The sequence below is a fragment of the Chrysemys picta genome, chromosome 13 (genome assembly GCF_011386835.1).
Source record: "Chrysemys picta bellii isolate R12L10 chromosome 13, ASM1138683v2, whole genome shotgun sequence".
NCBI classification, from domain to species: Eukaryota; Metazoa; Chordata; order Testudines; family Emydidae; genus Chrysemys; species Chrysemys picta.
Genome location: NC_088803.1, coordinates 27,421,881 through 27,435,984, shown reverse-complemented (window position 1 = coordinate 27,435,984; position 14,104 = coordinate 27,421,881). Strand labels below are relative to the sequence as shown.

The window sequence follows — 14,104 nt, the reverse complement described above, 5'->3', positions numbered from 1 at the left end:
GGAGAAGAAGAGTCAGGAATACAGAGCAGAAGTAAGGCTCCTTAAAAAAACCTCACACGTGCTAGATAGGCACACAGTATTGACCAAAATAAGTCTTCAGAGGAGACTTCTTAAGGTGAAGGTAAAAGTGCAGGGCTGCAAGAAAGACCACTGAACAGTTCCAGCTGCCTGGCCAACAGAAAAAACAACACACAGGAGTTATGGTGTTCAGTTCCAATTCTTGCAGTCATTTTTTATTGCAAGAGTTGCATTCTCTTCTTGTCTGAAGAAACAGGGAGATGGTACAGATAGGAACACATTACTGACTCAGCTCTACCCTCCACAAGCCTGGGAGCAGCTAGCAGTTCCGCCATCTGTGCCTCTTTGCCTTCTTTCCATTTCGGGTTTCTGGACTTGGGTGTCAGTAACTGAGGCAACAATACTGATGTTAAGGTAACGACTTACCTTGAGATAGGCTTGCAAATTTCCAGCAGGAAGTTTCACTGCATTTAGTGGTCAAAGCATAAATCCTAATGGAAATATTAGCACTGTAAAATACAAGATCTTCTTACTAGCACAGAATATGCAACAAATCATGAATGTCAAAGATAATTCTTATGATAATTTACAGTAGGGTAGGCAGAGAAATATAAAGCCAAAGCTATGTGTTCAGCCTTTAAATCAGTTGCTTCTACCTCAAACACAGCAGGTCTTAGGGGCCTCTGACTGGGGTCTCAATCTGTTGTTCCAGCACATCATTACACTAAAACAGTCAAGAGTAACTAGTTACAGGAACACTCCCAACCATTTCGCTCAGCTAACATTGGAGTTTGTATGATAAATGACCTGACTCTGCATCTGTCACAATACTGGCCATAGCTACAATTATGGATTCAAAGATAAATTGATGCCAAAGAGTCTGTTTATTCCTCCATCAGGCAGGAGCAGAAGCCAAATTTAATGTAAATTACATTTCTTTAAATCTAAGAAAAATAGATAATTGACGACACTAGCCGAGAATGAAAATTAAACAAGATATTTAATACAGTGCAAACCATAGTTTCTTAATTAAAATAGATGTGTGCATGTATCTGAATGGGTTATCAGTTATCACAAATAGCAATGAACACTGCACTGCTACATAGAAAAAAATGTACAGCTGGATTTTAAGTGTAAATCTCCCTTACTTCCAAGGTAGTGTTTATCAATTTCAAATCAGTTTCACTAATTAAAAATGCGAACGGCGACTAGGTCAGTGCAGTGATAGAAGGTGATCACACAGTCAAAGGAAATAAATACAGAGTGCAAAGAACTAAAAACCTAACGCATTCTTATACCTAAACATGAGAAGCCGATAGTGGCTTATGACTTTTCCTTTTTAAATGCCTTACAAGACTTCTAAACACACTTTCAACTGACTTAAAATTACAGGCTGCATTTCAGGTCATTTAGCTTCAATACGGCCCAAACTCTAGAAGATGAAGATCCAGCAGTGGCATTAGCATAGTCCAGAAGCTGAATGTTGGATTTTGCAAATACATTTTATTTTACAGAAATTCAACATCATCAACTGCAGGCAACTTTCCCCAACCCTCTTTGTTTCCTTTGCGCAGACCATGCTATGCAGAGTACAGCAATGCAGTGCCCACTGCTTTGGGTTAAGATTAAAGAGAGAAAGACATTTTGCTTAATGTTTTGTCCCCAACACACTACACGTGCACCTATAACAGGTGGCCAAAGTCTGTTTTGTTTTTCCAAATGATTGCTGCTGTAGTTAAATGTTTCCAGCCCAAGCTTCCAACTCTTTCATGTCATCGTCATCCTCCTCTTCTTTCTTCTTGGCTGTAGCATAAAAAGAGTGTGAAGAGTTAGGAGCGGATACCTTGATGTAACCCCATAATGTCCTGCTTCACCTGGACAGGTGGATCTGCACTGCACAAGGCACTATGTCCCACAGAAGAGCAAATATGCCACATGTGGTTTTCAGTTACAAGACTTATGTGCCATTTTAAAAGCCAGCCAGGGTTAAACTTCCCAGGGCCATATTTCAAAAAGAGAAAAGAAAATGGTTTGTGAGACGAATGCAAATATGCATTTTAATCAGAGTGGTACACAAGCATTGCCAATATTTGTCAGTCACCAAATCTCAAAACATGGGAAGAGGTAGACCTGTTTATTTTAGGAGCTCCTTTGGAGCCATGTAAAGTTTATTTAGCTAAGCAGTAGCCAGTTGGCAATGGATGCCAATAGCTTTTGGTTTCTTGTTGTTCAGCATGCTTAAACCAACCACTATGGATTTGGGGCTATTGGTCTTAGACTGATTTGAGTGCAGCCCTAGCTGGAAGAACAGATGGAGTTGGGAGCCAGGAAATGCCAAGTCCTAGCCTAGGACAAATTTCCTGTGCTGTTTCACCTCTGTCTCTCAGTTTACCTCTCTGAAAATGAAGGCAATAGCTACCTTACAGGAATATTGGGAAAGTTAGTTAAAAACTGTACAGTGCTTTGAAGATGCAGAACGCTAAGTACTACAAGTCTCACCGTAAAAATTTCCAAATACTACACTTTCCCCAAAGAAATTCCTAATGCAGCAAGATAATTATTTTTAATTTAAAAGATATCCAGTCTCTCCCTATAATGAATCCAGACAGTAGCTTACAATATGATGCGTGTGTGTGTGTGTGTGTGTGTATATGCACAATTTGTAATACAAAGCTGGCACAAATGGGAAATTCCTGAAGTTCAACCCTTGAAAGGGGAGGAGCCAAGGGATGGTAAGTCTGTTTCAAGGTCATTCTTCTTTGGCAGGGCCCCCCAGATTAAATGGCGTTGGAAGAGTAGAAATCAGGATAAATAAAAACTGATTTTAAAAATGTCAAATTGAGTTTTGTATTTAAATACATATTTTCTTTTAAAAATAAGCCTGTAAACATTAAATGTGAAATTATGACAAAAATATGCTGAGCCTTACACTTATTATAATCTATTTAAAATCATTTAAATAAAAAATATGCTGCATCAGTCAGCATTCACATTTTAATGAATTAAGGGTGATGCTTTTTTTATTATATACAGAATTGGGGGAAAACATCGTTCACTTTTAAGCTCAACTGAAGCTTTATAAATATGGCACAATCTGTATTATTTTCAGTTTTGATAATGGAGCAAATGCTGGTATTTAAATTTATCAGATGTCAGTGCTTTTAGTTTCTGTTGTGCAGAAAATTTTTTACCTTAATTACTTTTGGTTTCAGGTTAGCTAGGAGATGCAAAGAAAATATTTTCTTCATTTGGGCTAGTTCATTCAAAGTTGAGAAGCCAACTGAGCTGAAAAAGCAGAAAAACTTGTTTTCCTCTTTCAATCTATGAACCACCAGGCAGGAAGAGGATTCACAGATCCTAAAGCCAGAAAGGACTATTGTGATCATCTAGTCTGACCTCCAGAATAACACAGGCCAGACAGCTTCACTGAAATAATTCCTGGAGCAGTTCTTTTAGAAAAAAATCCAATTTTGATTTAAAAATTATCAGTGATGGAAAATCCACCACGACCCTTGGCAAACTGTTCCAATGGTTAATTACCCTCACTGTTAAAAATGTATGCCTTATTTCCAGCCTGAATTTGTTCTACCTTCAACTTCCATCCATTGGATCGAATCATAACTTTCTCTCCGACTGAAGATCCCATTATTAAATATTTGTTCCCTATGTAGGTATAGATTGTAATCAAGTTACCCTTAACCTTCTCTCTGTTAAACTAAATAGGCTGAGTTCTTTAAATCTATCACCATATGGCATGTTTTCTAATCCCTTAATCATTCTTGTGGCTCTTCTCTGAGCCCTTTCCAATTTAACAACATCTTTCCTGTGGGAAGCAGAACTAGACAATGTCCCAGGAGCAGTCGCACCAGTGCCAAATATACAGGTCAAATAACCTCAAATAGAGTAGAGAGATTCCAGTCTTTAGGCATCCCTAGATCGCATTACCTCTTTTGGCTGGAGTGTCCCATTGGGAGCTCATGTTCAGCTAATATTCCAACATCACTCCCCAGTCTTTTTCAGAGTCACTGCTTCCCAGGATAGAGTCCCCCATTCTGTAAGTATGGCCTGCACTCTTTGTTTTGGGATGTATACATTTATATTTAGTGTATTAAAACACATATTGTTTGATTGCGCCCAGTTAGCCAAGTGATCCAGATCACACTGTATTAGTGACCTGTCCTCCTCAATATTTACCACTCTCCCAATTTTAGTATCGTCTGCCAACTTTATCAGTGAGGGCCAAGCACTGATCCCTACAGCATCCCAGTACAGGGGTGAGAGGCAGACTCAAAGACCTGCAAGCATGGTTCAATCAGAGCATTGAGACCAACTTGTAAGACTAAATTCCAAGGGCTATTTCTCACTCAAGTCTCCCTTGCTTTTACCTCTGCGTTTGGTCTTGTCAGGACTGCTTCCCATTAAATCAGCTGCCATTAGTACAAGACTTCCAGCTTGCATTTCTTTCTCCTACATCTCCATTTTACCTTGAACCTTGTTTAAGGTATTATAGGATAAACGGGAAGTGCAGGAATACATGTTAACTGCTCCTGTTACAGCTATTCCTTTTCATAGATCTAATGAAAGGAGATGAAGGATCCCTTGAGAATAATACATCATGTGATTCATGAAGCAATTCCATATTAACTCTACAAGCTGCTTGTAGCCAGAAAATTCAAATCCTTATTAACAGCTGCTGATTTGATGAATGCACATGTTAATGAACCAAGTTGGCTTTGGCAAAGGCAGACAATTACCTGGCTTTGACGGTATTGCTATTGAGGGCACATTTGGTAGTGGTACTGTCTCGGGACCACTGATATCCAGCAGGTTTTTGTCTAATTCTTCCTGTTCTAGATCCTCCAATTCTGCCATCAGTTCATCCTAGTATTGTAAAGGGAAAAAGAATGATTCAGATCACACTTGCCACTAAGTAGCACAAACAGACAGACAGACTCAGCTAGGTACATTATCACTGGGGATGGCCTAAATGACCCCAGCACATGACCCTCAAACTGTGAGGACAGGGTCTGAATCTCAACCCCGATCTGAATTTATGCTTTCACTTTCTGATGGGCACAGAATTCTCTGATCCAAAGGTCTCCAAAACGTTGGGGGTTTGAAGTCCCATCCAAGTTTTTTAGCTGCCATGCGCACAATTTTCTGAGGTGGAAGAGACCATTTGCTAGGAGAAATTTTACATCCTAGAACTTGCACTGTTGTCTTGCATGCAGAACTCAGATCACCAAGAGATGGGTTTTAATTTAAAACAGTGCAACTCTTGAGCTGTTTTACCTCATCAAAGTCTTCCCCAAATCCTACAGGCTTTGAAATAGCTGTTGAAATTTCATCTGCCAGCTCCTGCTGTTCTGCAATATCCTGCATCAATTCGTCTACTTTATCGATATCCCTGTAAAGAGAAGAGTACAATATGTTAGGTCATTAACCTGGTTTGCACTGCCCACTGACTACATTTGCTAATTCTGTGGCAATGCTAATTCCACACTGTGATGGCATTTCAGCTGTGCATGACTGCACATCTCCAGCCACTGCAGCTCTCCTTCCCTCAACTGCTCCACCCTGAGCAATCTCCATTCCCTACTCCCTGCCAACATCTTCGCATTTTTACCCATTGCAGGAAGGTATGAAGCTTCTTCTAAAGCACATGCCATTTCTGCTGTGTGGACTGGGCAGGAGGAGGTGCTCATTCCCTTTCTCCCTCATTCCCAGCAGATTACCTCCCTCATGATTCTAGAAATCACCTGTTTGCTGTTCTTAAATTTTTCTCTTTGGCAGAAATTGATTGCTGAAAGATGGACTCAGAGCCCTGGAGGACAAAAGCTTCCATTTACCCTCAGAAAAAGATATAAACACATGGCAAGATGGACTGATCCCACAAAATCAGGTAGCCAAGATGCCCACTGGCTGGCAACTACTTTTGGTTACTACTACAGATCTAGGTCAGCTTCAACTTGTCAGGAGTGAAAGGCTCCGTTACTCTATTATCAATCCTTTAAGCCATCAAGAGCCAATTATCAGTTTGCTTTGAACTCTAATTCTTAGTGTAACTCAGATCTATTTGCTTTAGTCAAGGCTGGACAAAAAAAGTGCCTTCACAGGACACAAAATTATTATCACCAGCGTCAAGTCCACAGTTAAGGGTGAGTTGAGTTTTGCACTTGAAGCTGGGTTTTAACCTTTTATGTATGAAAAATACAAAGATGTCCTCCCCAAAATTCTACTCCTTACTCTCAGAGCATAGAATGACTCCTGAAAATTTACAAGCAAATTCATTAGTTTTAATTAAATTAAAAATGGGTCCTTTAAGAAACCTGGCACCTGTTTTGTCATTCTTTTGTCCCCAACGTCCTTAATGGAATAATGCAGACTTTTACAACTTTCCATATACTTAACCTCACTGAAATCTTGTGCATGGATTACATTTAAAAGGTTTTCTTTTTTTTAGCATGGTCATTCACACTCACACACCTATTATTCTCCATATTCAAGTTTATTCAGGGGCAGAAACTCAATACACTTCAGAGAATTCCACGAAGAACTACCCTCTTTCCAAATAGTCACTTTTCCCCATTGTTCTCAATGGGACTGAAGCAACAGACTTCCCTTAACAAAAATGGCCACTGCATCTATTCACCTACTCCTCAGTGTTCTTCTCCACCTCCTGACAGCATAGGGGGCTATCATCTTTCCTGAGGTCAGTTTACCTTCACTCCCATTGGGGGCAATGGAATGTGGTGGCATTTGGAAAGAGGGCATATTAACTGAGGTCAGCACCTGGCCTCATTGTCATTGCAAAAAATGGGGGATGTCAGCCATTTTGAAAGAGTACAATTCTTCGTAAGTTTCTCTGGAGAATATTTTACACACCTAATAACATGGAGTCACTATATGGCTTAGTAAAGACTATTTAGGTGCCTTAACTATGCATTCCTATATCTGAACAGGTTTGGATTCCTTTTAAATTTAACCTTAGTTCAGAGTTTCCTGGCTTTGGAAATATTGGCTTTGTGTTAATTACAACATCTCTAATGTAGTTTACCCTTAGTTACTGATATGTACTCTCAACCATAACGCCATCTCAAAGTCATTTTTGTTTGCAAATTATATCGAGTAGAAGAAAAAGGAACAGACTATGCACCCCCTTTAAACAAGACTTAAAAAGTGTACAGGTATTAGATGGATCTGTGACCAGTACATCTCTGAAATCACTTCAGACTATTATTGACACTATACTTTAGCTAGACAAAAGTTGTGTGCGTGCTATTAATGGCCTCGTACCCCACAACATTTTTCTGGGTTGAAAAATCCCATCTTTTGTAGCTTGATCAATAAGCGAACGCATCTAGTATTATATTTTAAAAACTTTTTAAAAATACTTTACTGCTTTGTCTGTAACCTCTGCAAAAATCAGTTATTTCATGCCACGATGATGCAGAGCATTTTAGCAGACTGCGTGGGACCTAGTTCTTTATTCTCTTTCTATAATTTCTGGTTTGATTTTGATAGAGTGGACATTCATTCAAGGATACAATATGAAATTTCTTACATGTTGTCATGAGCAGCTTTCATAGCTTTAGCAGCCAGGCCCATGTTCTTGAGCACTTCAGTATTCGTGTTGGCATTTTCAAGGGCTTCCCTCTGGAATTCAATTGTTGATAACGTGCCATCTATCTGCGCCAGCTGCTTCTCGTACCTCTTCTTGCGTTTTAGGGCTTGAAGAGCAGCTAGACGAAACAAAAACAAAATGTATGTAATTTGTGTCCAAAATAGCCATTCAAATGTGTACAAAATTCCATTCACAAAACAGAACAATGTTTAATTCATTCTATCGCTCATCTGCTCTTCTTTCTAGTTTAATTAAAATCTGTTACTGTTCTGTGTTCCTGTCTAAACAAATGTAATGGTAGCCAAGCCTCTGATGTCCACTTCATGTCAAAATACAGACTATAAACCAGCAATAATAATGTTAGCAGTCTAGATGCTCAGCATGGATGGTGCTACAGGGTACTGTGTTTTATAGCAAACACCATGTCTCAAAACATAAGCATGCCTATTTAAAAGTAGCATCTTCCTCCATCTTTTCCCATGCAACACACAGCAGTCCAGGGTACAGTAACCACCAAACATGGTTTTAACTATGCTGCAGGCTCAGGCAGCAGCTAGGCAGGAGTGACTGGGAGAAAGCATTACATATACAGTAGAACCTCAGAGTTATGAACACCAAAGTTGCGAACTGACCACTCAACTACATCCCTCATTTGGAACCGGAAGCACGCAATCAGGCAGGAGCAAACGCAAAAAAGGCAAATACGGTAGAATACTGTGTTAAACGTAAACTACTAAAAAAAAAAGGGAAAGCAGCTTCTTTCTTCTGCATAGTAAAGTTTCAAAGCTGTATTAAGTCAATGTTCAGTTGTAAACTTTTGAAAGAACAACCATAACATTTTCTTCAGAGTTACGAACAACCTCCATTCCTGAGGCATTCGTAACTGAGGTTCTCCTGTACCTCACTTCCTGATATTGCTCCTGTTTGAATAAGAGCAGTGGTCAAGGAAAGCTCATCTTGTATAAACACGTTTCAGATCTCCCCGGTGTAAGGACCCGCCCACATTGAATCTTCTAAATATGATTTTTGTAACCAATAGAGGTGCTGTCTCCGTATCTGTAACCCTGTTCAGTTTGAGCCTGCATAGCAGTTTTTCTGCTGTGTTTGTTTCTAGATCTACACAAACAAACATGAACAGACATTGCTAAGTGCTTTCTACGAGAGTATGGGCAGATGAGCTATCCCACAATGCCTTTGCACGAAATCCATAGACACCAACACATGGGTCTGAGTACTCTGAAATGTACTGCTGTGCAGAGAGCTGGGAGGAAGGAGAACCAGTCAAACTGGATACACAAACCAGATCAGGGTTTTCAGTTCACACTAAGCACTCCACTCCTCCACCCCCAGTGCATGCGCACAACCAGTTACAGGAAGATAATACCACCCGACTAGATCACTAGCAGAAGTGAAACTCAACTAGCTGCTCTGTATCAATCATTCAGGATGTATGTGCATTAGAGCTGGCTGGAAAATGGAAATCCCTCCCTGTTAAAAATTACGTGTTCTTAAAAAAAAAAAAAAAAAATAGAATCCCAAACTGAGACAAAATGGCAAAAATGCAACATTTTTCCAGAAAGGGATTTTAGGAAAGCTCTGTTTCAGGTCAACCAACATGGAATTTTTAATTTTTCTGAGAAAGTGACGTTGACAAGAGCCTTGCAGCCCAGCAACAGGACAGGCAGAGTGCCTGGGTACCAGCAGAGCTGAGCTGAGCATCGGGGCAGAGAGTCAGGTGTTCAGCGCTGGCAGCTGCCTGTAAAGCTTTTGTCAAGAGACCATCCAAGCAGGCAATTCATTTTTATTCCCTGCCCAAAACTAATTCCCTTCCCCCCCCAGACCCTCCACCCCAAACAAACAAACAAACAGAAGTTTTCCCCACAGCAAATTTTGCATAGGGCAGTTTTTGTTGAAAATCATTCCAATAATAACTAAAAAAAAAAAAAAAAAAAAACTTATGACCAACTGTAGTGTGGATATAAAGTGCCTGTAAGTAGTTACAAATTTGATTACAGGTTGTAGTGTGAAAAGGACCTACCAAAGGACAGATTGGTTGGGTATCACACAAAGAAGAAAGGAACAAAACATAGTAAAATATTGGGCACAACCACATAGGCATATTCCTACTATACCTATCCCCTTTGATATACATTACCAAAAAAAAATCTACATTAGAAACAAGTGCCCCTTGCCCCTCCATGACCAAGTATTACATCTCCCTGCATCATGGTCCTTTTCTAGCTATTTCCAACCAACCAACCTGTGCTTTGGCTGACAGATACAACACAACCTCTCTGACAGAGTCATTGTTTGGATGAAACAATTAATTACCCTAAATGTTATTTCCAGCTACCTCTGTCAAAGAGATCAATAATCCAGTTCTCCAATATACAATAGACTTGGTAACTTAATAAGAACATTTATCTGCTTAAGAAATAGAATCAACTTGGACATCTACTCAGACTCTAACCTGATGACTGCAGTTCTTTGCTGCAAGATACAGCTTAACATTTGAACTCAGACCTGTGTTGCATTTCACGCCATGAATGTCCTTTTTGTTCAAGCCTCTAGCCTCAGTGAAAGTCTGATCAAAAGAGGTTTATTGGGGAAAGGTGTAGAAAATGTATAATTGAGAGGTCTCAGACATACACGCACACACACACTATCCTGTCGAGGGCCAGTTTGTGACAGCGAACTTGTCGGTTACACATTTTCATTAGAAGTGAAGAAAAAAACGAAAATTTCCCAAATCCAGTTTTAAGACCCATCCCCTAAAAATGCTATTTCAGAATTTGACTTTCCTGGCAGTAGTGCTGAAACTGAATTGTGGGGGAGTTGCTGCAACACAGGTGACCGGGCTGATCTCCTAGAAGCTGACTGTACATTTACAGGGGCCTCATATGTACTGTTGGGTCCAGTCTTGATGGGTAAAAGGAGAGTTATCCAATTGTGTTTAGTTGAAAACACACTCCTTTTTAGCCCATCAAGACAAGGCTTCTGCGTGGCTGCACACTACACAGTCCTTTCGTTTTGTAACCCTCAGATTATTTTATCATTACTCTGCAACACATTACAAAACAGAAAACTAGGTACAGTTACAATTAAAGCTGCCAAGCACAAATCAAAAGTACCATTGATCACATCCATTGAAACAATCTAATCAGTTAGTATGAAAATGAAACAAAGGTCAAATCGCCCATTTTGAGTCCAGCTTTACACAATTCATGCACATACTGCTAAAACAAATATTTCTGTGACCTGCTTCCCCCCCTTGACTGGTGTCCCTATTTTAGGACCAATCCAAATTCCATTGACAATAGCAATAGTCTTTCCTTTGACATGAATGGGAGTTTGATTGGGCTTTCATGTAATAAAATCATCTAGTATTTGTTGGAATGATCAAATTATCTTGCTCAGAAGGAAAAGCCTGCTATTTGGATGCGCTTGTATTCAGTGGTGATGGCGCTAGAGAGAAATGCGAGAAACAAAGGTAGGATATTCAGAACTGTTAATTTTGTGGAATATGTAGACTGCAAGGCCAGAGTTCTTAACAGCTGTTGTATAAACTCTAATACCGTACTTTTGTTTATGTACAGTTCTTAGTGAAAGCTATGGGATAAATACATAAGGTTCTTTTAGACTTCGCACTTACTGGGTGTACTTTGTTACAAGGGCAGAACTCGGGCTATATGGGCACTAAACATTGAGAATGGGTTTTTAATGGTGTGTGTGGATGAACTAGGTATCAGGTACTAACCAGAATTTTCTAACCGTATCTTTCTATTTCCATTCCATTTATTTTTATGTTCTTCTCTCGCCCACCCTTCCCACCCCAGGAATGTCTGTTCAGTGTATTTCACTCGAATTGCACTTACTAATCTTAAATCATTTGAGATTTTTTTGTTTTGTAATTTCCCTTGTTTTTTTTTGTTTGTCTGGTGGTAAACCTCTGGTTTAGTAAGTCAGGCTCCTGCTCATGAAAAGCTCTGTGTTATGTCTCAGGTAAGCTTTAGTTGACACTTAAGTTCTCTCCAACCCTGGTTCTCCAGTCAATCTGTAGCGTCCTGATCCGGGACAGTCCATGCCCCAGCATTAGCCCTACTTTCCCATGCTATCCCCTGACATTTTTTCTAACAGCAGGAATGTCCTTATATCCAGTAGTGGTCATAAGCTTGATTTTAAATCTCATTACTCAAGTTTTCCACAGTCCCTTCCATTTTGCCTGCTGCAGGATTACGCTATGAGAAAATGGTAGAAAAGACTTCTATGTTTAAGTGATGTTGAGGTGGGAAGGAACACAAATAGGAATGTAAGAGCAAATATGTGCTGTCTTACTCATATACACGGACCACACTTTTCAACACTTGGACAATTCAGGGTAATATTTACGCAGTCAATTAACATCTAGATGCAAAGCACTTTTTTGAAGTGAAAAGAGACATACAACTGGTTAAATATCATTGCACCTGGCATTAAAAAAAAAAAATGTACTAAAAAGGTCAAACAAGACATTGAAATGTCTCTAATTGAGAGGAATGCACCTTCCTGTAGTTTATTTAGAGGTTATTTAATAGCAGATACATTTCCACAACTATCCTTTAATCCAATTTAGAATTCATACCATTTACAACTGGAATCTTATTAAATTGGAGAGATTATGAGACTCTGACAGGCTAATTTGGGTCATTTCACATTCATTTGCTCCTGTGAGCTCTATTAATTCATTTATCCGCCTAGAATAAGATACATTTCACATTCAGGATTTTTTTTTTTTTTTTTTTTTGCGGTAATCAGCTCTGCCTTTTCATGGCTTTGCTTTCACAGATAAACCAAGGCACAGAAGTCAGACTGTGAATACAAGTGAAGAGAACATTCTGTCCTATACAAGAATATCCCCACCAGATCTTTCACATTAGAACATTATGACTTCCAAGCAGACATGTCCACACAGTATTTATGTTAGGTACTGAACCAAAACTCAGATGGAATTAAAATATCCTTATTAACTCTAATCTATATCTAGATCTTTTTACTTTTGACCTATACCATATAAAATAACCATCAAGATAGAAGTGAGACTTTCTTTTTTTGCACTTGAAAAATGTACACTCAGGATGTTTGCAGGCTGCTTTAATAGGCCAGACTCTGTGGCAGCCAAAACTCAAGTCTAATTCCCAGGCACACGATCCTGCAATCAAATCCACTAGCATGTGCCCTGAACCCATTCAGAAGCCTGTGTATTGTAAAAAGGAATACCTGACTTAGAAGTGATAGACAGCAAATGATTATGGCAACAAAAGAGGCCACAATTGCTTGGCTAAGTCATGTGATTGTAACTTCGTACATATATTTAAAGGACAGAAACACCAAGAAAAGGAGATGACTTGTTAAGACTAGTAAAAATAGGGTATAACCACGAGTAATGAGAAAGCAGTCTGAATATCAGAAAAGTTTTCTGACCTTAAGGTCTACAGACCTGTGGTGGAGCTTCCCAAGGGAAGTAATAGAAGTCCTTTCGTTTGGGAGACGTAAAACTAGATTAGATAAAATACAAGAAAGTGTGCAGTAAGGGACAATCCTACATCAGTAAGGGAATGGACTAAACAATTTTAACTGGTCTTTTCTGCTTCATCAGTGACTGTCCACTACCTATCCACTGATGCATCAGTTCCTCTTCTCCATTTCTAATATGGACTACTAACCCACAGCCCCTTTCTTCAGCTACAGGTCTATGAACTACCACTGACCATAAACTACTCAAGCTCTCCTCCACTTGTCATACCACAGACTAAGACTTCATAATATTTCAAATCTGATCTGTCAGATACATTCCCAAGCCACCATTCCACTCTAAGCAAGCGAGCCAAAATTACCTCATTCAATCTTTACAGCATATTGTGGCTTTAAAGATTAGACTCCCACAAAGGGGACTAGACTCAGTGTTGCAACACCTAACTTTACACACCCTGCGGCCTAGTGGAATACTCAGCCCAGGCTCCCCATACAATGCATGGAAAAGATAGTCACTTAATAAAGGGATCCACAATCGCCAGCATGCTGAACAGGGAGCTGCCTAAGACAACCAAGGCGGTACATAGGAGCTCCTGTTCTGTCTTCCTGTCTCATGGGTCCCTTTCTGTCCCCCACTGTCTTGCTCCTCTCCTATCCCGCTCTGTTGGCTTTTCACCTGATCCTGAAATCAACTGCACTGCACAAGATGAAATGGCCCATCCAGCTCTGATAGGCCTAAGTACCACCAATGATGGAGGGGGACATGGCCAAACCAAACAGATAATGTCCCTGATTAGAGAGGCAAGCTGGGGTCCAGAGCAACAACTGTCATAGCTGACCTGCCCAGTCCAAACCATCTGTCTGTGACTGACCAACTGCCCTATATCCTGATAAGATCAACAAATGCTGCATTTCCCCCACATTTACCATTCTACCTCTTTTCTCCCTTCT

The 14,104-nt window shown here is 39.8% G+C and overlaps 1 protein-coding gene across 1 annotated transcript in view; it reads right to left on the bottom strand.

Annotated features, from left to right (window-relative positions):
- Positions 1–883: 883 nt before the first annotated feature.
- CHMP4B (charged multivesicular body protein 4B) overlaps positions 884–14,104 on the bottom strand; it is a 42,388-nt gene continuing 29,167 nt past the window's right edge. Inside the window, exons 2-5 of the mRNA XM_005295401.5 lie at positions 7,583–7,760; positions 5,311–5,425; positions 4,773–4,899; positions 884–1,821 (exon numbers count right to left, since the gene is read on the bottom strand). Of these exons, the coding sequence (XP_005295458.1) occupies positions 1,754–1,821; positions 4,773–4,899; positions 5,311–5,425; positions 7,583–7,760 (488 nt within the window). The 3' untranslated portion in view covers positions 884–1,753. The remainder of the gene's footprint in view (positions 1,822–4,772; positions 4,900–5,310; positions 5,426–7,582; positions 7,761–14,104) is intronic.